At 39.1% G+C, this 26,153-nt stretch overlaps 2 protein-coding genes across 3 annotated transcripts in view; one reads left to right on the forward strand and one right to left on the reverse strand.

Annotated features, from left to right (window-relative positions):
- The window catches only part of HBS1 (translation elongation factor EF-1alpha (GTPase) HBS1), a 75,947-nt gene extending 72,283 nt beyond the window's left edge, over positions 1–3,664 (reverse strand). For both annotated transcript variants that reach the window (XM_076190093.1, XM_076190091.1), the window contains exon 1: positions 3,577–3,664. In XM_076190093.1, the coding sequence (XP_076046208.1) occupies positions 3,577–3,649 (73 nt within the window). In that variant the 5' untranslated portion in view covers positions 3,650–3,664. The remainder of the gene's footprint in view (positions 1–3,576) is intronic.
- A 2,500-nt stretch (positions 3,665–6,164) lies between these two features.
- On the forward strand, positions 6,165–25,467 carry LOC143028263 (uncharacterized). Its single transcript, XM_076190095.1, has 11 exons — positions 6,165–6,348; positions 8,506–8,644; positions 9,428–9,535; positions 9,646–9,753; positions 12,196–12,309; positions 15,344–15,620; positions 16,921–17,101; positions 17,918–18,074; positions 21,179–21,313; positions 21,416–22,039; positions 24,405–25,467. Exons 2-11 carry the CDS (start codon positions 8,507–8,509, stop codon positions 24,705–24,707), a joined length of 2,145 nt encoding a protein of 714 aa, XP_076046210.1. The 5' UTR covers positions 6,165–6,348; position 8,506; the 3' UTR covers positions 24,708–25,467.
- Positions 25,468–26,153: the final 686 nt, after the last annotated feature.

The following is a 26,153-nucleotide window of genomic DNA, read 5'->3' on the forward strand; positions in this document are numbered from 1 at the left end:
TACCGGCAATAATTCTGCTACCGTTAAGGTTCCGTTAACCGATAAGCTATACCAAACACTCGTGGAGCGGTAAGCACGTCTCGGCTTGGTGGTATTGAGTGACGGTAGTGGTGGGCAGCTACCGGTAGTTACGGGTTTTATCGGTAACAACCTTGACGGTAGCTTACCAACAAAAATTCTGCTACCGTTTAGGCTCCGTTAACCGATAAGCTATCCCATAATACTCAGAGAGCGGTAAGCACGTTTCGGCTTGGTGGTACTGAGTGACAGTACTGACGGCCCTACGTAGGATGAAAATTAACAGGAACGTATTCAACGTGCTAGATCGTTCTGCTCCCTTCTCGGCCCACAGATGCACAGTACGAAATGTACGTATTCGAATATGAAAATTAACAGACGTGCTAGATCGTTTTGTTCGCATCTCGGCCCGCAGAGGTTCAGTGCAAAATGTACGTATTCGATTAGTCAGCCTATGTGATCTAGAAATGAAGAGGTGGTCAAACTACTCGAAAACTTTTCAGTCTGCCTGGTTAAAGGATCCCCTGTTTAAAAAATGGTTAGCGGAAGTGAAAGAGGATGGAAATAAGGCACGTTGTAAAGTTTGTAGAACGGACATGAAAGCTCACAGAACGGGGAGATTGGAGAGACACTGTTTCCACACTTACCAGATCTTCATATTTAACTTTATATTTAATGTTTATTAATATATGCATATTTACATAAATGTACGCAGTTGCTCATGAAAGACACCATCTGCATGTTACAATCTATTTGTACTGTACTTGTATTGGAGTTAATCACAAACAAGTTCACAAATACACTTATCAGACTCGCACGAGTGATGACTGACAAGGATATATATACAAGCTATGGGTTGGGGCAGGGAATACAGTATACCACAGCAGACTCACGGAAAGCAGAGACAAGAATAAGCGGGCAGAGACGATCAAAGATTCTGGTGGATTAACACTGTGCCCATTGAAGTGGCCTCTACGACGCAAGGTAACGTGTTATTCAAAAATCATATTTTGTTAGTGATACGCATGTAATTATTATTCGCGTAGTCTTAAGTAACTAATATTTGCGAGCCTTACCCTAGATTGGTGGAGGTGGCGCGCGCTGGCGATTCCGGTGGGCATGTATCCAAATGGATACACTGAATAAAAAATTAAAATAAAATATATGCGTGTGTTTTTGTCCATTTAAAGGTACTATGGTATAAATATAGGGATCGTAGAGTCCTGCTAATACAAAATGAACGTAATTCCAATATAAAAAATGACAACTATGAACAATTGAAAAAAACTTTGACAGAAATTCAAAGGGTTGAGATTATGTGTTCCTGAGCCTAATGTAAGAGGAACTTGGTAAAAAAAAAATTTATGAAAATGACCTACATATGTCAATTCATCTCACACAAAACCTTTAAAACCTCAATTGTACAAAAAAAACTTTGTCCTGACTAAATGAAAAATGGGTGATTTTGGAAATAAATTTTTATGTGTAATGTGTAAAAATGATGCATGTAATTATTTTTCTTTTATGAAATTGTGTTTCTATGTGAAAAATATATTCTTTGTATGAAATTGCACTTACATAGAGACGCAAGTGGAGTGTGAGAGGGGGAGGGGGGATTGGTGCGTAGGCCTATGCACTGAGGGAGAGGAGGTAATGCTGTGACCTTACACGCACCCCCTCCCTACTCCCCGCCCACGAGAGTTGGAGTAACGACTCGGAGCGCAGGATTTTTATAGTGACGACGTTACAAAACTTGAGTTGTGACTACACACCATAGTAGGATGAAATTTGTTTAGATTTAAGTCATAAAGGCGACTCGAACTTGGGACGTCACTACTACCTCACGAGTCTTTTACCGGTAAATTACCGGTAATTCCGGTAACGGCATTGTTGTTTACCGGTAATTCCGGTATTGAAATTAGCGGTATTTTCCCAGCACTAGTTGACACACTGCGCGGCGCTGCGCAGTTGCCACTTTTGTAGAGGCGAATTCCCACAGATTAAAGAACAAGCAGATGCATATGTGGTGAACTCATATCCAAAGTTCATTGCCTCACATGGCACAACATGATCCAGAAATTTAAGTTTGGGTAGGTTTTCATCAGAACATTTTGACAAGTGCTTTCCATTTACTACAATGTTCATTAGATTACGATACATTGCAATGAGATCCTGTGTTACTTTTGTGACATCTGCAGTTTGTGACTGGGAAATCTTATTAACTATTTCTTTCAGAGTTTTTCTGACAAACAACAATTACAATTTATTCTGGTCATCTCTGTATGCATCAGACAGGGTTTTCGCTGTGTAACAACGTTCTTTGGAAGCACTCAGGTCAAAATGAAGCTTTAGAGCCTCCCACTGATCGATAATTATACTAACTGCTTCTAACCTTGCCAACCAGCGTGTGCCTGCCAGTCCCGGCACCTTCTTAGGTACACTGTTTTCTAACACTCTGTATATAGCCTGATACTCATTAGTCCTCTTAGGACTAGTAGAAAACCAATTGTGAGTTTCTCCAACTACAAAATCAAAAATTATAGGAAGGCATTCAGAAGCCTTACTGGCAGCAAGGTGAAGGGAGTGGCACACACACCTAAACAGGGTTAATTCAGGATTATCAACTCTTAAAAGTGTTGAGAGTGAATGAGTTCGACCGATCATCGAACTGGCTCCATCAGTCCCTAGGCCTATAATTTTTTCACATCTAGGCCGTCCTCAGCCAAGCATCTTTTAACAGTTTGATAGAGAGTATCAGCTGTAGCATTTTCTATTGGTAGTAGACGATAGAAAGTGTCCACTACAGACTGTTTACTTGTACTGTAAAAACGAATGCAAAGGGCAAGGCAAGATATATTTGCTTCGTTGGTACTCTCATCAACCACCAAGCTAAAAAATTGGTCTCCAATTTCATTTCTTAATTTAACAGCAAAAGATGGAGCAATGACATATTTCTGAAGACGTGCACATTTAGTATGATGCATTCTGAAATCTTGTAATGTGCGCGATTTCATATCCAACTTAGGCAAAAATTCACCCAAATGATCTACTGATAAAGCTGAGGCATGTTCAGCTATATAAACTGCTATTCTAAGCTCAGCAATTTTGACTGGATCTCTCTCTATGGGACGCATAGCATCTTTGATGGACCTCTGGCTCTTGCTTGTAGAGGATTTAGTGTTATCCACGTGTTTCTTGCTAAGAGAGTGACCAATCACGGATTTCATGTGCGCTTAAAAGGAATTTCCGCAAACTTTGCATCGTGCTTTGCTTGCATCACCTGGGACTGACTACAGCCAACCTAAAACCAAGAGGTCAAAGTTCTCTGATAAACATACAATAGTTATACCATTTCATCCTGCGGTAATTCATATTACGACTACATAAGCACTGAAAAAACATAGATCTATTTTAGCGTACACCACACCTTGGTAAAGTAAAATTATCCAGCGGTAATCAATTAATGGATATAAGGAAAGCATACATGTATCTATTTGTATATGCTCTTCATCAATTTTTAACAAGGTGACTTAACAGATTCGAAATTTTTGTCTTTACCTTTAAAACGTTGATCATTTTCCCATGATGGACGGTACCTCTGACTGTATTTCCTTGTACTTTTGTCAGTCATCTTGACTATCACTAGCAAATAAAGTAGGTCCTACAAGCACCGGCCGTCTTGCAGACCGGTATGACTAACAGCAGCTGAGCAACAGAGCTTACTGTATAACTGAAACTGTAGAGTGAAGTAAGCCTCTGGCAAGACTTCCAAAACGTTCCAAGATTCCAACTTGACCCTGTTGACAAAGGAGTCGAGAGTTTCTACTGGCCAGACCGTGCTTGAACGTATGACGCTTTCGACATATCGCGGGGAGGGTCGACCGTACTTGAACGTATGACGTTTTCGACCTATCGCGGGGAGGGTCGACCGTACTTGAACGTATGATGCTTTCGACCTATCGCGGGGAGGGAAGAGAAAACGTTTTCGCTTGGGCTGTGTCTTCATTGTTAAGAAGTAGTCCTCCTCCTCCCCCCTACCCAATCCCTTCCGAGTGCCGACTAAACGAGTGATGGAGTCAGGTGGACGCGTCCAGGACGCGTGATCCACCTCATTCCCAGCTTACCCATATTATGTACCACAGAATTAGTCCCAGTATTTAAAACTGATTCAACACAACCTAGTTATGTATGCCAACAATACTTTTTCAAATTCTCTTATTTATGGAGAATCTTAGTTATTTGTCTGACTAATTGTTGATTCCATAGAATTTCCCACAAACTGTATGGATTCCCACAAAAAATTCCACAAATTAAGAACAAAATTGGTCTCCCCACAAACAGTCCCGCGTCAGATCATTTGTCCCACAGATCTGTGGGAAAATCCCACAAAGTGGCAACAGTGATTTCGGCCACGAACGTTGTGGGCTTCGACGTTTTGGCCACCTAACTCTCGCTTACGTTTGTTTTTATATTTCTCCTCTCACATATGTAATACAAAAAAAAAAAAAAAAAAAAAAATCTGGCTTTTAAAATTTCCACCAATCAAATGTCCTGCATTATTCTGCTCGCGTTTCTCTTATTTGATGCGATGTCCGATTACATCAATGATACATGCGAGTAAGCTACATGTCATGTCTGAAACATTTTATCTGCCTGCGAGTAAAAATATTCTTTTTGTTTCTTTACCAAACATTCACTATTCCCCCAATTTATATATTTCATTCTTGCTTGATTCAGTTGCTCAATTTTCCTAAAATCTGAAGACTTCAGGTTTCATGCTACATTGGTCTCAAACTGTCCGGAAATAGATTCAATTTGGAAGTAGGTAGAAACAACTTTGCCAACCGTGTAGTTAATGAATGGAATAAACTTCCTGCACAGGTAGTGCAATGTAGTTCAGTTCGAAGCTTTAAGAATCATTTAGATAAATACCTAAGTAAGATGCTGTAATTATTATAATTTATGTTATATTATTTGTTTTTGTTTTGTTATAATTTGTCTGTCTGATTTTCATTTATTATTAGTTATATGTCAATTTATTATCATTTACTATTTACCTGTTTGTTTGTTATTCAACTATACCAATGCATTTATTTATGTATTTTAATTGTTATTTACATTGTTATAGTTTTAATATGATTTTTTTTTTTTTGCATCCGACCTAGATATGGATCAAAAGGTCTCCTGTCGGCATGCTTTGCCTTTGTAATCCTTTGTAATCTCACAGAATGAAGTACCAGTTTTAAACTGATATCATGGATCAGTCCAAGATTCATCCTCGTCTGCACATTATTATATATCTCATGCTGGTTAAATGGTATCTATATTTGGTGCCAATATTCCAAATGAGGTCTTGTAGGGGTTTATATAAGTATGTTATTTCGTTCTTGAATTCTATTACCCTGCTAATGCTTCATATCACTCTATGAAATAACTTTTATCTAGAATCGGAAAATTGAATTTACCGCGCATATGTTTATTCTGTTTTGTCATCATAATTTTTCTTCTATGCTCTTAGTTTTATACATTTTCACTAATATGTAAATATTTTTCTTCAAAATTGAGAAATATAAAATTGGTGTTGTGTATTAACCATTTCTGTTCAATTGTTATTGCAGGCCATTTACCTTGAATTTACCTTGAAATTCAAGGTAAATGGCCATTATCATTTGACTTATGTGTATGGTCTTGCTCATACCTTTTAATTCACAGATTAAATATAACTGAAGTTACTATATAAAATTGTTGCAGATTTCTTCTAAATCTATATAATTGTCTATATTGAAAAAAAATATAGGCTTTACCTTACGAGTGTTGTTTTACACATTCAGTTTTAAAATACAAAATGATTGCTTTATATCATTCGCTAGCTATATAAGAAAATAAGATGTCGAATTATTATATTCTAAGGTCTAAATGGAAATAAACTGAGAACTAACATTGTAATTCCCTTGCAGTTTGTCAACAACAGCTGCAAAAACTCAACAGGAAGGTAGGGTACATCGTATCCATTATTTTTATTAATACGTGAATTAAGGTGGTTAGGAGAATCACCCATGAAAACATAAGCACATGCATGGATATATGAATGCCAGCCAAAGTTATACATCTCATTGTTTTTGGTAACAGTGGTAATCTGACGTGTCACTTTCTTGACTTGTGTATGTAAACAAGTAGACCTTGCGTCATTTACAGACTTCCTGACAGGGAATTACCCTAGGTGGTTAGGGGACGTGGACAGAAGTGTATTAATAATTTTTGTTATACAGCCCAAGGAATCGGTAGCTCAGAAAATATTGTGTTTTGACTACGCTAAAGATTCATCTTCAGGTAATTTTTTTCCTTTATTATTTTATATTTATATTTTATTCTTTAAACCCTGAGAATCTCAGTCTAGACTCAAAACGAAATGTAAGAATTTGTACATAAATCGCCAGGTATAGTTTTTCATTGTATGACCAGTACAGGAGTCACATATAATATCAATATGCATGATAAGAACAGTAGAGCAGAACAAGGAAACAAACAAAAACAAGTGACTGAGCACCAGCTGGAAATAACATCTGTGATCATTTATTAAGAGGGCAAACTACTAGTTTACTTACTTACTTTAATTACTTGGGAGGTAACTGGCTGATTTATATGTTAAATCCCTAATCCAAAGTCCATATGAAAATTATAGAGGGTCTAGCTAGAACTTAGGTAAATTATTATAGCCATAGACATAGTGATATCACTCATTAAGGAAATAATTCTATTTTATTTGGCATTGAATCAATATACATGAAGAGCAAGAACACGTAGTTTGGAATAACAATTACAAATTCTGAGAATAACACCAAAAAAGCAGAGGTTCACCGTATGCCTTGTAATTTTTTTCAATTCTAGGTCAACTCCTAATGTTGGTCACACCGACTTTTCTGAAATGAAGATCTTTCTCAAATGTATGGCTTTCATACTATAAAAGTGTCTTTGGTGATGTATATAATGTATCCTTGGTCATCCATGTAAATAATGGTTGCAGAGAGAAGAGAAAGATAAATTTTATATATTATCATAGAAATTAGATATGTTTTCAGTAAAAATTTAGCATCATGCTAATTACTGACACCTAGTCTCAAGTCCGATGATATTAATTTTTTTTTTAGCTAATATTGGCATAAATAAATGATTTGTGCTTTGCATTATGATATCTGTAGTGTAAGTCTAAAGACATTTGGCTGCATGAACACGGAGGTTCAAGATGCAATACACCACTGACAATTCAAAGCTCAATGCAAGCTTCAAGATGCCATGTTTGTTTTTATTTGGTGTGGAAGACGATCGTAGCAGAAGTGTGAAGATGGACCTATCTTTAATGTTGAGTAGTAGGGCTAGGACTGAGTAAATTGTCTCATATTTGTACATTTTAATCTTGCTGGAAAAAATTGAGCTACAAGGCAGTTCTGTCACTATAGTTAAATCCTATTGGGTTCACTTTTTATTTATTAATTTATCTATTTATTTATTTTATTTATTCATTTATTTTTCAACATTGTGTCATATTCTATCAAAGTTGCAAGTTTGAAAGCATGTGGCCACATCAATATCGAGATATTAAGAATTCCAATGTGACCTGGATATGCTGACTTGGCCAACAACTCGAGCTTCAAAGGAGTTTGTGGCATCTTGAAGCTCATATTAAGGTCTGAGTTATCAGTAATGTATCACATCTTGATTATTCCAATATTAATATGGCCAAATGCTTTAGAAATTAGAGATGATAAAATATAGCACAAATAATTTATTTATGCCAATATTAACTAAAAACAATGAATATTATTGAAGTTGTAGTTGTCAGTAATTAGTAAAACCAAAAAATTTGGTCCTCCATCCACTGGTGCTGAACACAGCAAGATAAATTACCAACATATGGTGTTATTTCCATTGAAATTCCTTCTTCACATCTACTTGGGGAAGGGGAGAGGCAAAGGTAGAAAAAAAAATGGTAGAAATCAGTATCAGATTCACATAAATCAGCTGTAAGACATTGATTCCTGACACTTATTAGGGATTGATGAACTTCCCTAGTTGAGATATAAACAATACTGTTTACTGGAAAGAGTTGTTCAATTTTGTTGATATCTAGAAGGCCATAATTCCTAGAAACGTACGTTTTCTTTATCTTGCTGGTAGTATTAGGCAGTGAAAGCAAAGCCTGTACATAAGAACAAAAGAATGAAGGAGATTGCAAGAGACCATAAGGCCTACACTAGGCAGCTCCATATCCATCAGCACCTGTCATCCCCATCCATAAAGTTGTCTAACCATTTCTTAAAACAACTGATAGTTTCAGCTCTCACTACATGGTTACTAAGTCAATTCCATTGGTTGACCACCCTATTAGTAAACCAATTCTTGCCTATTTCCTTCTTAAATCTCTCCAGTTTAAATCCATTACTGTGAGTCCTGCCCTGTTATATTATAGCTATATTGGTATTTTTCCAGGATGCGGTGGGTAACATACTTCTTCGTTACAGTAGCTTTTGTCTACATAACAAAAGCCTTACCTGTAAAAGAAAATAAAGGAACTGAAGAAAAGAAAGAGGAAGAAGCAAAAGAGGAAGTAAAAGAAGGAGAAGACTGGGTAAGATTACATTATTTCTTTGTGTGCATGCATACATATATACATACATAGACACAAAAATACCTTATCCCCCTTATTGGGGTGGCTGAGTCAAAGCATACATGCACTCCACTCAACCTGTACCTAGCCAAAACTCATCCATCTCCCATCTAAGTACCTTGCGGATAAAAGGTCATTTGTGTCTCCCATCACAACTTGTCAAAATCATGCATGTCATTTGTGGATTTAGCTTAAACTTAGTCATGGAATGAGTAATATATATAGTAGTTTGTAGACAGTTGATATGAAATCATTTCTTATAGAATACAAAGGTTTTGTTATTGATACTGGAGCCACTTTTCCTTTTTAATGTAGAAAATGCAGTGAGAAAGAAAATGTGTGCAAAAGTCCTAGGTAAGATATCAAACTTCAGTCTAAAACAAGGCTCAGTAGTGATAAAGGCTTTGACAGATCTACTCAACCACTCTTGGAAATTTAGAGAAATCCCAGCAATCTGGAAAAGAACACAAACAAAAAAAAAGACACTGTATAAACTATATAAAACAAATCATTATGAATGATAACTTGATACATTAAAACCAGTCCAATAGATCATATACACTCAAACTAAAATCCTCCCTATTAAGACATGAAAAGGATAGGTATATTTTTATGCAAGTGTCTGAGCTCAATCCAACTGACCCATCCCATCATATAACACAAGCACAACCAACTGAATGCACCTGGAATACTACACAAACAGTATCAAAGGTTTATTTTATTTTATCCTTTTCTCCTACTTAGGAGCTGAGTCTAGAGTATGGAAGATATTTGAGGGAGGTTGTGCAGGCTCTAGAAAGTGATCAGGATTTCAGGAAAAAATTAGAAACCGCAGATTTAGATGATATTAAGGTGAGTATCTTTTATAGAATGTTCACAATTGTGCATTTTGATGGATATGTACAGTATGTACATACATAACGTGTGTGTATGTATAGTATTGATATTTGTTAACATTTCAGTCAGGGAAAATTTCAAGAGAACTACACTTTGTTGACCATAATATTAGAACCAAGCTGGATGAATTGAAACGACAAGAATTGGAAAGGTTAAGACATTTAGCACAAAAGGTATGTATTGCACATTGAGTTTGATTTTGACAGGGTGTCTACGTTCATTGGAATTATTTTTTTTCTTACCAGCACCTGTAAAAGGATAGTTAACACAACCTAAGCATTTCATAGCTTGGTTATATCAGTATAGATATAATTTAGAACAGTTCAGTAATCAAATTCATATGTATGAATGTATGAACCTTATTTCATAAGTATTGGTTGTTGGTTTTGTATTTATATTATCTTGGAATTGGTGTTTGTAGTGTGTGTGCACTTCAGCTCGGCCACTTCCTTGTGATGGGAAAGGCCTTATATTGAATTGATTTTGGGAATGTAAGATTTTTTTTTTTTTTTTTTATGAATGTGTATACAGTGAGTCCTCCTTATACGGTAATTCTTTACCCAGTAAATTCACACTTACGGTATTTGGTAATTACTACCCTCGATTCTATTTATGGTAAGAAAAATTCTCAGATATGGTATCCACTCGTGTTTTGGAGGTAAAATTAGATATTTTGAAGAGGAAAGAGCAGGGAGAAGGTACATCTGCCATAAGTCGAAACTTGGGTTCAGTATACGGTAATTTCAATTTGCGGTAAGGTTTTCAGGAACACATATGTACCGTAAAACAAGGACTCACTGTACATGTATATCCATAGCAGGGACAGCCACTTTATTTACAGGGTCACCTTGGGTGTACTGTGTCTCACTGCATTGCCTCAAACCTGAGCAGTGGACAGGGGATAGGGGTAACCCTTAATCCACAAGAAACCAAGATAAGAGGGAGATGGGTTGGGGTGGGTGCATGCCATGGCTGGCTACATCCCTTATAAGGGAAAAGAATCCTATTGATATATAGATGGAGATAGACATGTATATACCAAAAGGGGCATAGCTAAAATCAGAGCACACATCTATCCTATCCCGATCCCACATTAATCCCAAAACTGATTCATTGTCCTCCCCAATTTCGTTCCTTATGGATGGCTTGTTCCTGTTCCATGCCCACGGCTTGGGTCATTGGTTATACAGGAGGACACATGACCCAACAGCCAAAGCTAGTTTTATCTCCATTGCTTCATTACATAGCAAAACCCCCCCCCCCCACTAATTTCATCCACTTGAGAAAATACATAACCATTATCCTCTCATACCCATCTCTTGCCCTCTTACTTCTCTACTGTACAGACATTCCTCTTGTATCCACTGCCCCTTGCACCCCATCCATCCACCTTATTCTTAGTTTTCCTCCCTCAAGTTCACTCCGTCCACCTCCACCTTCCACACTCTTTTTACTAGTTTTTTCCTTACACATTCTTTCCATCCCTGCGCACTTTGGAAAAAAAGGTCCTTTCTCTGGGACGTGAGACACTTGAGTTTGTAGAGAAGGCTGGCTGTTTAGATAAATTATAGCTCCATTTTTTTATATTTTTGCTTTGATTATTTTTGCTGGCCCACTACATTTCACTTTTGTACATTCATATTTTAGGTGCTTTGTAATAATTTTTATTATACCAAAATTAATCAATTTTTATTATACCAAAATTAATATAAATATTTCAACCGTTTATATTAATTTTGGCATAATAAATATTGTGTAGGGTGACAAGGTTGGATAGGATAAAGAATGATAGGATCTGCAGTACTGTGAAAGTATCTGCAGTACTGTGAAAGTAGTGGAGGCATCGGTAAAAGCACAGGAAAGGAGATTATATTGGTTCGGCCATGTGAAGAGAAGAGATGAAGACTACGTGGGAAGGAGAGCGATGGAGATGGAGGTACAGGGCAGATGCAGACGAGGGAGACCCAAGCTGCGTTGGAAGGACAGACTGAGAGAGGACCTTAAGGAGAAACAGATGGAGGAGGAGCAGATGATGGACCGAAACCAGTGGAAACGACTAGCAAGGAACAGCGACCCCATATGAAAATGGGAAATGTCAACAGGAAAAGAAAGAAAGAATATTAATGTTTCAACCTCCCATCTTTACTACCTCAAACATTTTGTTGCAGCGCCAAAAAATGGCAAATTAATCAAACCACTGCCGGCTCTTTGCCTTGCCTCCACATTTCTCAATATCCATTCTCATAACCACCATCATACTTCTTAGATACTATCTCAAACATATTTAGGATCTTCCTTTCTGCCTTCCTTAGATTCTGTTGTAGACAGCACCATAGGCACAATCACTCCTTCATAGAGTTCAGGACCAATGGATTGATTGATCACCCCTTTTGTACATCCTTTGCTTCACATTTGTATTTATCTGCAAATACCTACTTTTCATGACTTTTGTCCCCAAATACTTACTCCATTCCTTCATTTCATGCTATGTGTTATCCTAAATACTTGGAGTTCTCCATTTCCTCTAACCTTTCTTGCTTTAAACTCTCCATTAACTCCCTTACTGATTTATGAAGAATTCTATATGGATCATTTTTGTTTCTAATTTTACTTAGGAGCATGAAAAGGAGAGTGGCATTGACCGTAGCCGTCTTAAAATTCCTACTCATTTGGACTACAAGAATCCAACACGATTTGAAGTTGAAGATCTGAAGAAGCTAATTGTACAGGTAAATTCTTTTCTTGATTCTGCTTACTAAGTTAATGATTCTTTTTTACCTTTTTTCTTTTTAACATTTCTTTTTGGCTACCCCCTGTGTAAGGGGGAAAAGCCTTTGGTGTATGTATGTATGTATGTACTTACTAAGTTACTAAGGAAAGAAATCTTGTGTTGTCTAGAAACTGTTAGTATGGGGAATTATTGAATGAGGTGTTCTGTGTGTGTGTGATGGTTACATAAAGGGAAGTTTGAATCTGTGGCCAAGCCTATTCTTGTGTAGGTACTATTTCGATACTGCTTGTTGTCCTGGATGCAAAAGTGCCAATGTGGTTCATACTTGTCTTAAGAGGGATTTTTATGTGGGCCTGATGTCTGGGAGGTGTCAGTGGAGTATCGAGTTTGGTAGTCTGTCTAGGAAAGCTTCATTTGGTGATTTGAGAGTGACTGTTTTTGCATGATGTTTGTGTGGTATAGATGGAAGATTGTTTTATTTGTTTATGTTTTTTTGTTTTTGTTTTTTTTTTGGTGGTGGTGGTGGTGCTTGTGTGATGTGATGAGGTGGCGGGGTGTGCTTGGGGTTCTAGCATTGAATTGTGCACTTATTATTTTCATATAATGTTGTGTGGGGGAGGATTTTTGTTTTGGTGCACATGTGTCTAGCAGGATGGTTTTGGCATATCCTATCATTACTGGCAGTGCTTTATTCTGAATTATTTGTAAGTTGATTTTTTATCTTGCTGATAGTTGGGAGCCAGGCTGTGGAATTGTAGTTAACCCCTTCACTCCGGGCCAAAATCTTGCGGGCAGCATTAGCTGCCAGATGTGCGATGTTGCGTCATAATACTCACATTATAAAAAATAAAGTTACCGCTGTATTGCTTGTTCTCTTTCACCCATGAATTTTGATAACCATAGAAAATATGATGAAGTCAGTTTACAGAGTATGGGGGTCACGCAGGTACAACTACAATATATATAATCAAGACGCTGACATCGGCATCCTCGCGTACCCACTTGCTCCTCATGATGCCTACGTAGGCGTCATCTTATGGAAGGGGTTAAGGGCGGTTCTTATCAACTGCTTGAAGATAGCAATTGCAGCTTCTTTCTGCTGTCTGAAGTCTGTGCTTGCAATGAATATTAGTTGGGTTATATACTTATTCATTTTATCTTTCTTTTTTTTATTCTTTTCTTTTTTTCCATTTAGTTTTACTGATACCCTCACAGCTGAATAAGATCATACAGCATGAAGTGCATCAATATAACAAATTGTTAAAGCTAGGTGGTTTTGACCCCATTTGCATAGTGATGGCTCCCTAGTTTAAGGAGGTAGCCAAAAAACAAAGGCATAAAATCTACTCCCACCCATTCCATCCCCACATACTCCACTCCCATTCACCCCCCTCCCTCCCTCTTATCTTGGCCCCTCCTGGATGACGGGTCATCGCTAAATCTTGTCCATTGCCCTGGGTCAGAAGCAGTGTAGGAAGACACAGCACATCCACAGCAAGGCCACTTCATTTATTCAGCAATCCCCCCCTCTTTGTCCCCTCATGCAGAAAAAGAGAAGACAGGGAGAAATCCCTTCAGACTTTCAAATTATTTTCACATTTACTCCCATACCCCCCATCCCCCACCTACTCCCTTTCATGCATCACAGCACCATCCATACACAACCATTCTCCATTCACCCCTATCTTCTCTCTTTTCCTGTCTTTCCTCAACAGACATTCCCCTCTATCCCAGTGCCCCCTTTACCCCCATCCACTCATCTCATCCTTGGTCTCCCCCTCATGTTCACTCCTTCCACCTCTCCCTTCCACATCTCTTCTACTAATTTTTCTTCACTCATTCCATGTGCCCAAACTATCCCAAAACTTTCATCAACCCTATCTCCCAACTCTTTCCACCCCAGTTTTCCTCCTCACCTCCTCATTTCTCACTCTATCCAGCCTAGTAACCCCTATCATACTTCTAAGGCACCTCATCTCAAACACATTCAAACTCCTGTCTTCCTCTCTTATGTTCCATGTTTCTGCCCCATACAGTGCTGTCGGCACAATCACTCCTTCATACAATCTTATCTTAGCATTCATTCCCAAATGTTCTCTTTACACTTTTCAAGCCCCCAAGGCATTTACCTACTTCTCTCAATCTACATTCTATCTCCACCTCTACTCCTTCCTTTCCTGCCACATTTGTACCCAAGTATCTAAAACTATCCACTTCCTCCAGATTTTCTTCCTTGATACTCACTTCCAGTCTGCTGCCACTTTCTCCCCTTGTACATCTCATCACCTTACTTTTACTCACATTTATCTTCAACTTCCTCCTTTTGCACAACTTCCCAAACTCTCACTCACTTCCTCAATCCCTCCTCTGATCCTGCCACAAGTGCATTGTCATTAGCAAACAACTGGTTTATCTCCCACTTTTCTCTATATTCTTTAGCCATCTCCAATCTCTGACCCATTACACTTGCGTTTACCTCTCGCACCATCCCATCCATGTGTAAATTGAACAGACAAGGCGACATAACGCATACCTGATGAAGTCCCACCTTTACCTCAAACCACTTGTTCTCACCATTTCTGATTCTAACACAAGCTGTACTACTCTCGTAAAAACTCTTGATTGCTCTTAACACCTTTCCTCCTATCCCATATGTCTACAATACCTCCTTTATATTCATTTAGCAACTCCCTAAAATACTCTGCTCATCTTCCTCTTGGGTCTTTTCCATTATCATCTCTCCATCTGCATCTTTTACCATTTCTTTTCTGCTTGATTCACCTCCTCTTCCTCTCATAACTTCTTTCCAAAACATCTTTTTATTACATTCAAAATTTTCTGTCATACTCTTACCCCATTTCACAACTGCTTTCCTCTTTGCATCCTTTATCTTATGCTTTAACTCCCTTTTCTTTTCTTTGTACCTCTCATAGTTTAAGATGATGTGGAAATATGTCCAAAGGGGTGACAAGGAAAGTGATAATTATTTATATTCTTTTGTACATATAGGATGTGTCACTTTTACATTGCAGACCACCAAGGATCTAGAGGAAGTGGACAAGCAGAGACGGGAAGAGTTTAAGAAATATGAGATGGAAAAGGAGTACGAACGTCAACAGGAGCTGCAGGAAATGGATGAGGAACATAGAAAGACTGCGGAGATGAAACATGAGGAGGAAGTCAAGAAGCACAAAGACCACCCCAATCTTCACCACCCAGTCTCTAAGCAGCAGCTAGAACAAGTTTGGGAGGAGCAAGATCACCTAAGGGCTGATGAATTTGATCCAAAGACCTTTTTCTACCTGCATGGTGACTACATTTAAATTGTTTTTCATATGTTCCTAAGAGTATAATATATGTTTACTCATTCTAGAGTGTGTGTGTGTGTTTACCTAATTGTATACAGGAAAGGAGCAATTCTTCTTGGGGTCCCATCTTCTACTCTCCAGTATATCATACCTAGTCTCAAATTCATGTACAGTTCCAACATAATCTATATCCCTGATTTCCGGTTTTCATATTTAGAAGGGGCAACCAAGAATTAGGTGGATGGATGGGGTAAAAAGGGCATTGGGAAAGAGGGGAATGTCTGTTGAGGAAGGAAGGGCGAAGACAAAAGATAGGGGTGAGTGGAGAATGATTATGTATGGATGATGCTGTGATGCATGAAAGGGAGTGGGAGGGGGAGGGGGGGTGGTTAGGAAGTATGTGAATGATATTTTGATGCAACCCAAAGGGATTTCTCCCTGTCTTCTCTTTTTTTTTGCATGAGGGGATGGAGAGGGGGTGTCGCCAATTAAATGAAGTGGCCTTGTTGTGGATGTACTGTGTCTTGCTGCATTGCTTCTGACCCAGGGCAGTGGGCAAGATGCAGGGATGACCCATTATCCAGGAGGAGCCAAGAAAAGATGGAAGGAGGGATGGTGAATGGGAGTGGAGTATGTGGGGATGAAATGGATGGGAGTGGATTTATGCCTTTTGACTTTGGCTACCTCCCTTGTAAAGGGGAAAAAGCCCTTGATATATGTATGTATGTATATTTAGATTTGAACTCGTGTATTGTTCCATCTTGGGCTATATGACCTAAGCTAATTGTGTATGTGTGCACATTTGTATATGTATGTATGCATACATGCATATACACATACACTCACACATAGTTCCCTTTCCATATAATACAACTAGGTAAATACACATGAACACAATGCCACTACGAAGACTTGGTTCGAATCCTGCCCAGGGCTGAAATAATTTCGGTATTGCTGTGCTGCAAGTCATTACTCCTACTCTCATGGGTGGGGAGTTCGGTGTGTGTAAGGTCACAGCATTATCCATAGATTGGTCATATAAGAGCTCTGAGCTCTCTTCCGGGAGGGAAATAGCTGTCGATCACACGCGCACACACACACACACACACACACACACACACACACACACACACACACACACACACACACACACACACACACACACACACCTGAATTTACTCACAGAGAGATAGAGAGAGAAACTGAATGCCATTTGCTGCACGTAAGATAACAAGTTATATAGCAATACTATTGAAGTGATTACTATTAAAAGATAACTCAATGCTGTTCCTCTTTACCAGATGTGGATGGAAACAAGATGTGGGATGAGATTGAGGTGAAAGCCCTGTTTCAGAAGGAGTTGGAAAAAATGTATGACCCGACAAATCCTGAAGATGATATTAATGAGAAGTACGAGGAGATGGAAAGGATGCGGGAACATGTCTTTGCAGAAAGCGACTTGAATAGGGATGGCATGATCAGGTATGGTGACAATTTTGAGTTGAATATAGTTCTGATGGGAGATATGTTTCACGTAATTATCAGAAAGAATTATTTTTATCATTATTGTTATTATTATTATTATATCCTATCTGTGGTCTTGGCTGCATGTTATTGTGGGGTTAAAAGCTGTCGAGTAGCATGCAACTGATACTGTAGGGTTTATATGGGATGCCCCTATGGACCAGACTCGCACATTATTTTGTCTGTAGTAGAGGAAATCTCTATTCATAGATGAATGATGATATTTTATTATACTGCAACTGTCTCTCCTTTATGCTGTCCCCCCCACTCTTGTTATAGCCCTGTACCACTTCTCTGAATATTCATTTTGCAGAACCCTGTGGTGGGGGAAAAGAATACTGCCACAAAGTGTTTCCACTTGAGTTGTACAAGTTGACAAAAATAGGATGGGGATAGGCCTAGGCATGCTTCTCCCTGTAGCCCCAAAGGGGACATTCCTAAAAAAGGCAAAGGCATAAGAGGGTCTGTGAGGAGTTTTCCAACCAGTACCCTAAGGTTTGGGTCTCTTAATGTACATGGGTGTGGTACAGATGATAGTAAAAGGGAAGAGATAGGCAATATGTTTGTGAGAAGAAAGATGGATGGCATGTTTGAGTTTGGGAGGGTAGTAGGGAGCATCTCGGGAGTGAAGAGAGGATGAGAGAGAGAAGGGGTGGCTATATTAGTAAGTGAAGAGATAGGTAAGTGTGTGGTGGAGTGGAAGGAAGTTTCTTCAAGGTTAATGTGGTAAATGTATGTATTTATTTTATTTTATTTTATTTTATTTTTTTCCAGTCTTGATGAGTTCATGGAACATGTTAAGAAAAGTGATTTTGAACAAGACCAAGGCTGGCAGGGCCTTGATGAGCAACAGATTTACTCTGAGAGTGAATTTCATGAATATGAAAGGCAAAGGCAGGAAGAGATAAAGAAACTTGTGATGTCTGGTGCAGTAAGTACATTTCTTTCTCTTAGTTGCTGTGTTATGCTGAAGACTGCACTTTATTTTTGTTTGCTTGTTCACCAAGGAAAGTACAGTCACTGACAAATGATACAACAGTGATATGAATGTATATATCTCAGCTGGAGTTATCAGTGACATTGTTTTGTTTACTTAGAAATGTGATGGAAGGTACAATTTTCATATGGGATACAAGGTTGTTTTATTCTTACCTGCTATTTTAGAGATTTCAGAATCAATCCATTTTCCTCGCTCGTGTGGTAGACACCAGATAGGCTCATAGGTTACTCAAAGAAGAGAAAATTATACTGTCTGGTTGGAGCTAGAGTTGGGCAATGTAGGATTAGGTGTTCAATCTCTTCTGTATAATGATTACATCTGGAACAATTTACTTCTGTGACGAGGCCTGTTTTGTGTTGGTATATTTTCAATGCTCAGCACCTGAACATAGCTTTTCATTCAACTGGTTGTGTTTAAGTTATGTATTAGGATGGATGGATTGGATCATGGGTCCTTGCATAGAGCTTGTGTGTCTTATCATTTTCATAAGCTGTTTATTGGGGGGAGGATTTTGTTTCCTGGCTACCTTACTTATTAGAGGGAAGAAGCTTATTGGTTTATAGATAGATGATGTGTAAATGCTCTATTGTGATAGCTTAACTGCATCTTGTTATTGTTCATAATGCTTTATTTTGTATTGTTTGTTGGGTGTTTATATTTTCTTGATTTTAAGGAATCATGACAGGGAAGTGCAGTCAAGTGTGGTTCTTTTGAACAGTTTGTAGAATGTAATTAAGGGTTCTTTCCACTGGCCAACACCTGTCCTGTCTTATTATCTTTATTTTCTTATTAATTTTCACTGTTAGGATTTTCATGTTTGAGTTGCCTGTCTTCGAAACCCATCAACATCCTCCCCATAGTTTGGAGTGGCAGCTCCAATGTTCTGCCATTTGGTCTTGGGGCTAGGCCCAAGATCTATTTGTCAAACTGAATTTCTTTCACTGTTTCACATAAGAGCGGACAACTGCCAACAGCTCTTGTGCTACTACTGAAAGAAAATGACACAAGTCCCATGCCAATCTAATACAACCGTCCCTTGATTTAACAGACAGAGTGGGAGGTGGGGGACTTTCAAGTCCAATGATTATAATAAATTTAACATACCATCATTTGATATCAGACATGATGAGGATTGGGAAGGCAGGTTCTTGATGTGCTGTGATTATATAATGGTGGAGTGATTCAGAGATTTATTATGTGTCATTGTCTGAAATACATTAAATTGGGGGTCCATTACAACAAGGGCTGAATGTACATACAACAGTTCATTTTTTTTTCCCAGAGAAATTGCTGCTGTTGATTTTCAATCAAATTCCAGACAACAATCATAGTTATTGTTGTTGCAAGGCACAGTTGATAAGACTAATACATCCAGATCACAGTTGAATCATTTTTACTTCAGTGGACAATTATACTGCTTATTTTATTACTATGTTATTGTTTTTTCTGATGTTACTGCTTAGAATTAATTTATTTTATTTTATATATTTTTTTCTTTTTTGCCTGGCCTCATAATCTAGGGATTTCCTTGGGGCCACCTTCATTTGAAGGTAACACAATTCTCCAAAGTGTCTTTAAATGATCTAAATATATCTGGTGTTTACTACAAATTTGTAGTAGTAGTAGGAATAGTAGTTGAAGTAGAAGTAGGGATAGTAGTAGAAGTAGTAGTGTAGTAGTAATAGTAACTGGTTGTACATACATACATACATATACCAAGGCTTTTTCCCCCTTACAAGGGAGGTAGCCAAAAAGGAAAAGGCATAAAATCATTCCCACCCATTCCATCCCTGAATACACTCCACACCCCTCCGCCCTCCCTCTCATCTTAGCACCTCCTGGATGACGGGTCATCCCTGCACCTTGTCCACTGCCCTGGGTCAGAAGCAATGTCACAAGACACAGCACATCCACAGCAAGGCCGCATCATTAAATTGGCGACCCCCCCTCTCTGCTCCCCCATGTATAAAAGGAGAAGATGGGGAGAAATCCCTTCGGGCTGCATCAAAATTTGCTCTCACATACTACCTCACCCCCCATCCCCCCACCCATTCCACCTGGTGGTAGTCAGTCAAAAGTCTTTTTAGATTTGTAGTAAGCCATGTGTGAGAGTCTGCAAAGGAGAAAGTGGATGGTTTGAAGTGAATGTGGGCTTCACCAAGGGTTAGTGATATCACCATGGATGTTCATCGTGTATATGAACGGGATAGTAAGGAAAGTTAATGCAAGAGTATAGCACATGTGTTTGGAATTGGTGGATGAAAATGGAAGGACATGGGATTTGAACCAGTCTTCATTAGTTGACAAAAATGCACTTTTGCCTAATGCTGGGGAAGAGACTGAGTGTGTTAGAAATGTATACAATAACGTAGACTAATTGTACCTATCTAGCTATACATCAAGGGATTCTTCCCCTATATAAGGGAGGTAGCCAAGAGGCTAATTAGAATATGTATTTATATATTGTTTATTAGTCTTGCATCACTGCTTCTGACCCAGGGCAGTGGCCAAGGTGCAGGGATGACCCGTCATCCAGGAAGTGCTAAGATAAGAGGGAGGGTGGAGGGGTGTGGAGTGTATTCAGGGATGGAATGGGTGGGAGTGATTTTATGGCTTTTCCTTTTTGGCTACCTCCCTTGGAAGGGGGAAAAAGCCTTGGTATATGTATGTATGTTTATTAGTCTAGGAATTAGAGCTCAGGTAAAAGTATGTTTGCATGTATGAGAACCTGATCTATAGGAAAACCACACTAATATGTCAAATTTTAATTTCCAAGGTATTGGAGACATTATATATTGATTAATTTTCAGAACTTTTGTAGCTATAGTATTCCATTTTGGTATACAGGACTTTAAATTTTATATTAGTTTTCTCGTGTTTCCCTCCAATCAAAGGTAAATAACTTAATTAGAAGATGTAGTTTGTGTGTTTTGTGTTGATATTCTTTGCATTGCCAGTTTTATTTGCACGCTTTTTGACTAGTGATCTTTTTTGCACAGATTTTATTTTTTGTATTATTTTGTGACAATGTTTAGATTCCCCCGCCTCCCGGTTATGAAGGAATGCATCCTCCACAACCTGCCGTATACCAGGGATCACCTTACCAAGGACAACCTCCCAATGCTGTACCACCTCCTCATGCTGTACCAGTCTATGGGGCTCCACCTCAGGTAGTTCCACAGTCTGGTCAACCAGTTTATATGGCAATTCCCCCAGGTGGGGCTCATGGGCTCCCTGAAGGCTATCAAGTTCTTCAGCATGTTCCTGTTCAGGCAGATTCTCGGGCACCTCCCCAAGGGTACCAGGTAGTGCCTCAGGTACCACCACAAGGATATCAAGCAGTACCTCAGGGTTACCAGGCAGTGCCTCAGGCACCTCCTCAGGGGTACCAGGCACCTCCTCAGGGGTACCAGGCACCTCCTCAGGGGTACCAGGCACCTCCTCAGGGGTACCAGGCAGTGCCTCTGCCACCTCCACAGGGTAACCAAGGTGTTCCTCGTGTACCAGATATCCAGACAGGTCAGGCACCAGTATATATACCTCCTGAGGGTTACAGGGTTGTCAATGCACCACCCCCAGGCTACCAAGTAGTCCATGCACCACCACAAGGATCTCAGGTAGCCCCTCAGGTACCTCAGGGTAACCAAGCAGCATCACCTGTGCCATCCCAGGGGCAGAAGGCACAGCCATTGTCTGTGCCCTCCTCCCCAGCTAGTGCTGGTCCACCACAAGGAGTTTCAACAACTACGGCAGCACCTGCAGCAGCTGCAGCTGTATCGGGACCAGCAGTAGGAGGCCAGGTGAAGACCATTGTGTCACAGTTGCCTGTATCGGGTCAACAGGGTGGGACAGCCTCTGTGCAGATGCAGTACATTCCAAACAATGCACCTATTCAGGTTTGTTTGGAGGTCTCCTCTGTAACTGCAAGGATGGGCTGCGGCTAACACGGCTTCATGGTGGTGGTGGAGGACACTTCTGCATTGACATTAGGAGGAGTCACGGTGGCTTCAGTATTGCATGTTTAAAGTAGTATGTAGTAAACTGGGTTGAAAAACTGGACCCAGGCTTAGTTCTTTCAAAGTAAAGATCTTCATACGTCTGACAGACAGGTGACTTTATTGAAGGTCTATATCTGCATGGGAAAAGCCTTTACTGATCTTTACAGTATAAATTCTTTTATTTGGGGTAATTTCCTTCTACTGTGATGATATATATACAAAAGGAGACAAAAGCCTATATTTTTCTCTTCTTCCTCTCATGGAAGTCCCTTTTTTTTTTTTTTTTTTTTTCTTTTTTTTTTTCTTTCTTTGTTGAAAATGATATGGAGCTACCTCAAGTTGCAGTGGTGAAACTTGTAGCTCCAGCATCTGGCAGTGGCCCATAGGACCTCTCCTAGATCTCTATTGGAAGAAAATGGATTATTGTCTTGTGTTGTAATAGTTTTAGAAAAGCAAATAAATGCCTAGGGGGGATTAAAAAATGTAATGAGAGATGGACATTTGGGAAGGGATGCTAAGAGGAGATTATATGGAGGAGTGATTCTGCCGACAGCACTGTATGGGGCAGAAACATGGAACAAGAGAAGAAGAGCTTAAATATGAGATGAAGTACCTGAGAAGTATGGTAGAGGTAACTAAGCTGGATAGAATGAGAAATGAGGAGGGAGTGGGGAGGTAGGGTTGATGAAAGAGTATTGGGATAGTTTGGACAAATGGAAAGAATGAGTGAAGAAAGATTGGTAAAAGAGGTGTGGAGGGCAGAGGTGGAGGGAGTGGATATGATGGGGCGACCAAGGATGAGATGGAGGGGTGGGGTGAAAGGGCATTGGGAAAGAGGGGAATGTCTGTTGAGGAAGGAAGGGAGAAGACAGAAGATATGGGTGAGTGGGGAATAGTTGTGTAAGGATGATGCTGTGATGCATGGATGGGAGTGGGGGGGTGGAGTAAGGGAGTATGTGTGAATGATATTTCGACACATCCCGAAGGGATTTCTCCTCGTCTTCAATTTTTCTGCATGAGGGGACAACGAGTGTGGAGTCTGATTAAATGAAGAGGCTTTGCTATGGATGTACTGTGTCTTACTACATTGCTTTTGTCCCAGGGCAGTGGGCAAGATGCAGGTATGACGGGTCATCCAGGAGGAGCCAAGATAAGAGAGTGGGAGGGATGGTGAATGGGAGTGGAGTATGTGGGGATGAAATGGATGGGAGTGGATATATACCTTTTGACTTTGGCTACCTCCCTTGTGAAGGGCAAAAAACCGTTGGTGTATGTGTGTGTGTATGTATGTATATATATATATATATATGTAGTAGTGTGGGACAGTTTGTGTCACTAGCTTCTTGTAATGGGAGGAGGGGAGTAGTTGCCACTTGTCAGCTCTTCTTTTCATGAAAAGATGGAGGAAATACCATTAGAATTGGGGGAAAGATCTTTGGCCGGGTCTAGAGGCCAAATGCCATACACCTCTTGATGGAAATAAAGGTGTTAATGTGACAGGGAGATGATTCTCCTATGTTTTTTTTCAAGATCAACACTTGCAAGTATTAATGTACATGCATATATATATATATATATATATATATATATATATATATGTATATATATTTATATATATATATATATATATGTATATATATATATATATATATATATATATATATACACACACACACACACACACATATATACAGTATACTATACATGCTATATTTTGCATTGGTCTGTCATGCAGGACCACCACTTTCATCTATTTAAGGATGTTCCCAGTCAGGATACCTCATATTGCCCTAAAAGACTCTTAGAATTTTTTCTTCTTCAAAGTGGTACACTAAATTGTAGCACATCATGTAGATATCTTGGAGAAACTGACCTGTACACAGGTCCCTATGTAAATTTGTCTTCAGAAAAGCTCATTGCTGCATGTTCAGTCACTAGAAATGGCAGCTATGGTGCTTACTACTAGTGATGTTTGAAAAGATATAATGGATAACATTTCTAATTTGTAAATTAATAAACCTCAGATTCTTTCCTACTAACAAATTCACAAAGCTTAGAAATTATTCACACATTTAAAATTTACAATAATGTAGTGATTGATAAGTTATTATAGAAGGTGAAGTAGCGCTTTTTCCAAGGTGCTCATAATTATAATCATGTATTCATATGGCAGCTTATGAGTTGATTTAGAAGAATGCTTCTGTACGTGACTGTAGTGGAACTGATGTTCTTATGTTTATAATCTTGTTATATTTTTCCTTAGGGTGCAGGTGCAGGATTACCACAGGGACAGGTAGCTCAACAACAACCAGGAGGAAATGTAGTCCCTCCGCCTGCAGTGCAACCTATTGCACAAATGCCACAAGCAGTGCAACCTATTGCAGGACAGCAAGAACATGCTCCTCCAGTACAACCCATTGCCATGCAACAGCACCTGCAGGGTGTTGCACAGCAGGCCCAGCAGCCAGTAGCCCCAGGCAATCCACCTGTTCCTCAGCAACCAGTGGTCTCCGGGAATGTGGTTGTTCCGCAGCAAGTTGTGAACAATAATATTCCAGGAACATAAAGCAAAGTCATCACTCATCACATAGGTCTCAATTTTATAAACCTCATGCTTACTACCACCTAAACATGACAAATTCAATGTATTCAAATCCTTTTAGTTTTTTTTTTTTTTCCAATGCATAGTACTATCAATTTTACATTTTGTATGGGTGGATCAGAATGCACAAATGGACAGTTGAACCTTTGTAAAATATTTGTGGTAATGGGATCTTTCGGATGAATTTTATTACTGTCTCCATGGAATTGAATTCTCTTCAGTTACGATTCTTGGGCTGGGTAAATGCTGAATTGCTAACAAAAATAGAAGAATTAATAAACAGCTTTGAATCTCATTAGTTTGAACTTAGGACTGTATATCATAACCCAACAATCCAGTATCGTTTGCAGACCTCAACATGTTGTTATTATAATCTTGGTCCTCAGAACTTACATGAGTATTGATTGCATCCATTTGTTAATCTATGATTGGTCACCATATTTTTATAGTTGAGGACAGGTGTACTTTGTTAGCATGGTACTATAAAGAGCAGAATTTGACATTTACATGTTGAGGAGATAGAGTAACTACACTACTACATTTGACCAGACAATACCAATGAATTATGGGCATCGTCTTTTATAACTGCAGGGTGGGGGTGATATTTAAAAAGTATGAATGCTTTGCATCTAATCTGAAGCAAAGTATCATTGTAAGTAGTGTTGTCTATGAATTTTATAATTTTTTTTTGAAATTTTACTATGAATTAAAATGTTTGTTACTACTTTTGTTTTATTTGTATACCAGATAGATATACCTAATGAAATGCAACTGATGATGTCATTTTCTAGACTAGCCAAGCAGTTTTGTCTCCCTGAGGAATGCCATGGCTGGAACCGGGTTTTCCCATATATCCGTTATAAACTATATGTTGTTGTTGTCGTTCCCTAGACTGTCTGTCCGAGCAGTCCCATCTCCCCAAGGAAGGCCACAGCCGAAACTGGGTTTTCCCACAAATCCTTTATAGAGTGTATGTTGTGTTGTTTGCGTGCATGATTGTGTATAATGCAGTCTTCCATTATGTGTTGTATGGTATGGGGTGAAGTGTTACATCCTGGGCAGCTGTTCACAACACGGTCGTCCAGCCTCTTCTGGTAGCTTAGAAGTGCTGGGTGGTGACCGCATCGCAGTCTGGCCAAGTGGACTCTGTCCTTTTGTGGGAGAGAGGATTCAGAAGGGTGGATATCAGGGGGTCTGGCATGCAGCAGTGTGTTGTCTTTCAGTGTGTTAATGGAGCGGTGAGTGATATGATTATGAATATGTTTCCGGAGGCTGGTATTTGGTGGTTGTGGAGGAAGAGAAGAGAGTATCTGTGCGTAATAAAGGTCTTTGGGTGTAGTTTTAATGTTTCTTGGTGTGTGTGGGTGTTCTGCTATGTAGTGTAGCGGGTGTGATGTGTTTGTGGTGGCT

The sequence above is a fragment of the Oratosquilla oratoria genome, chromosome 9, assembly GCF_046742065.1.
Source record: "Oratosquilla oratoria isolate Oo_2021 chromosome 9, ASM4674206v1, whole genome shotgun sequence".
NCBI lineage: Eukaryota > Metazoa > Arthropoda > Malacostraca > Stomatopoda > Squillidae > Oratosquilla > Oratosquilla oratoria.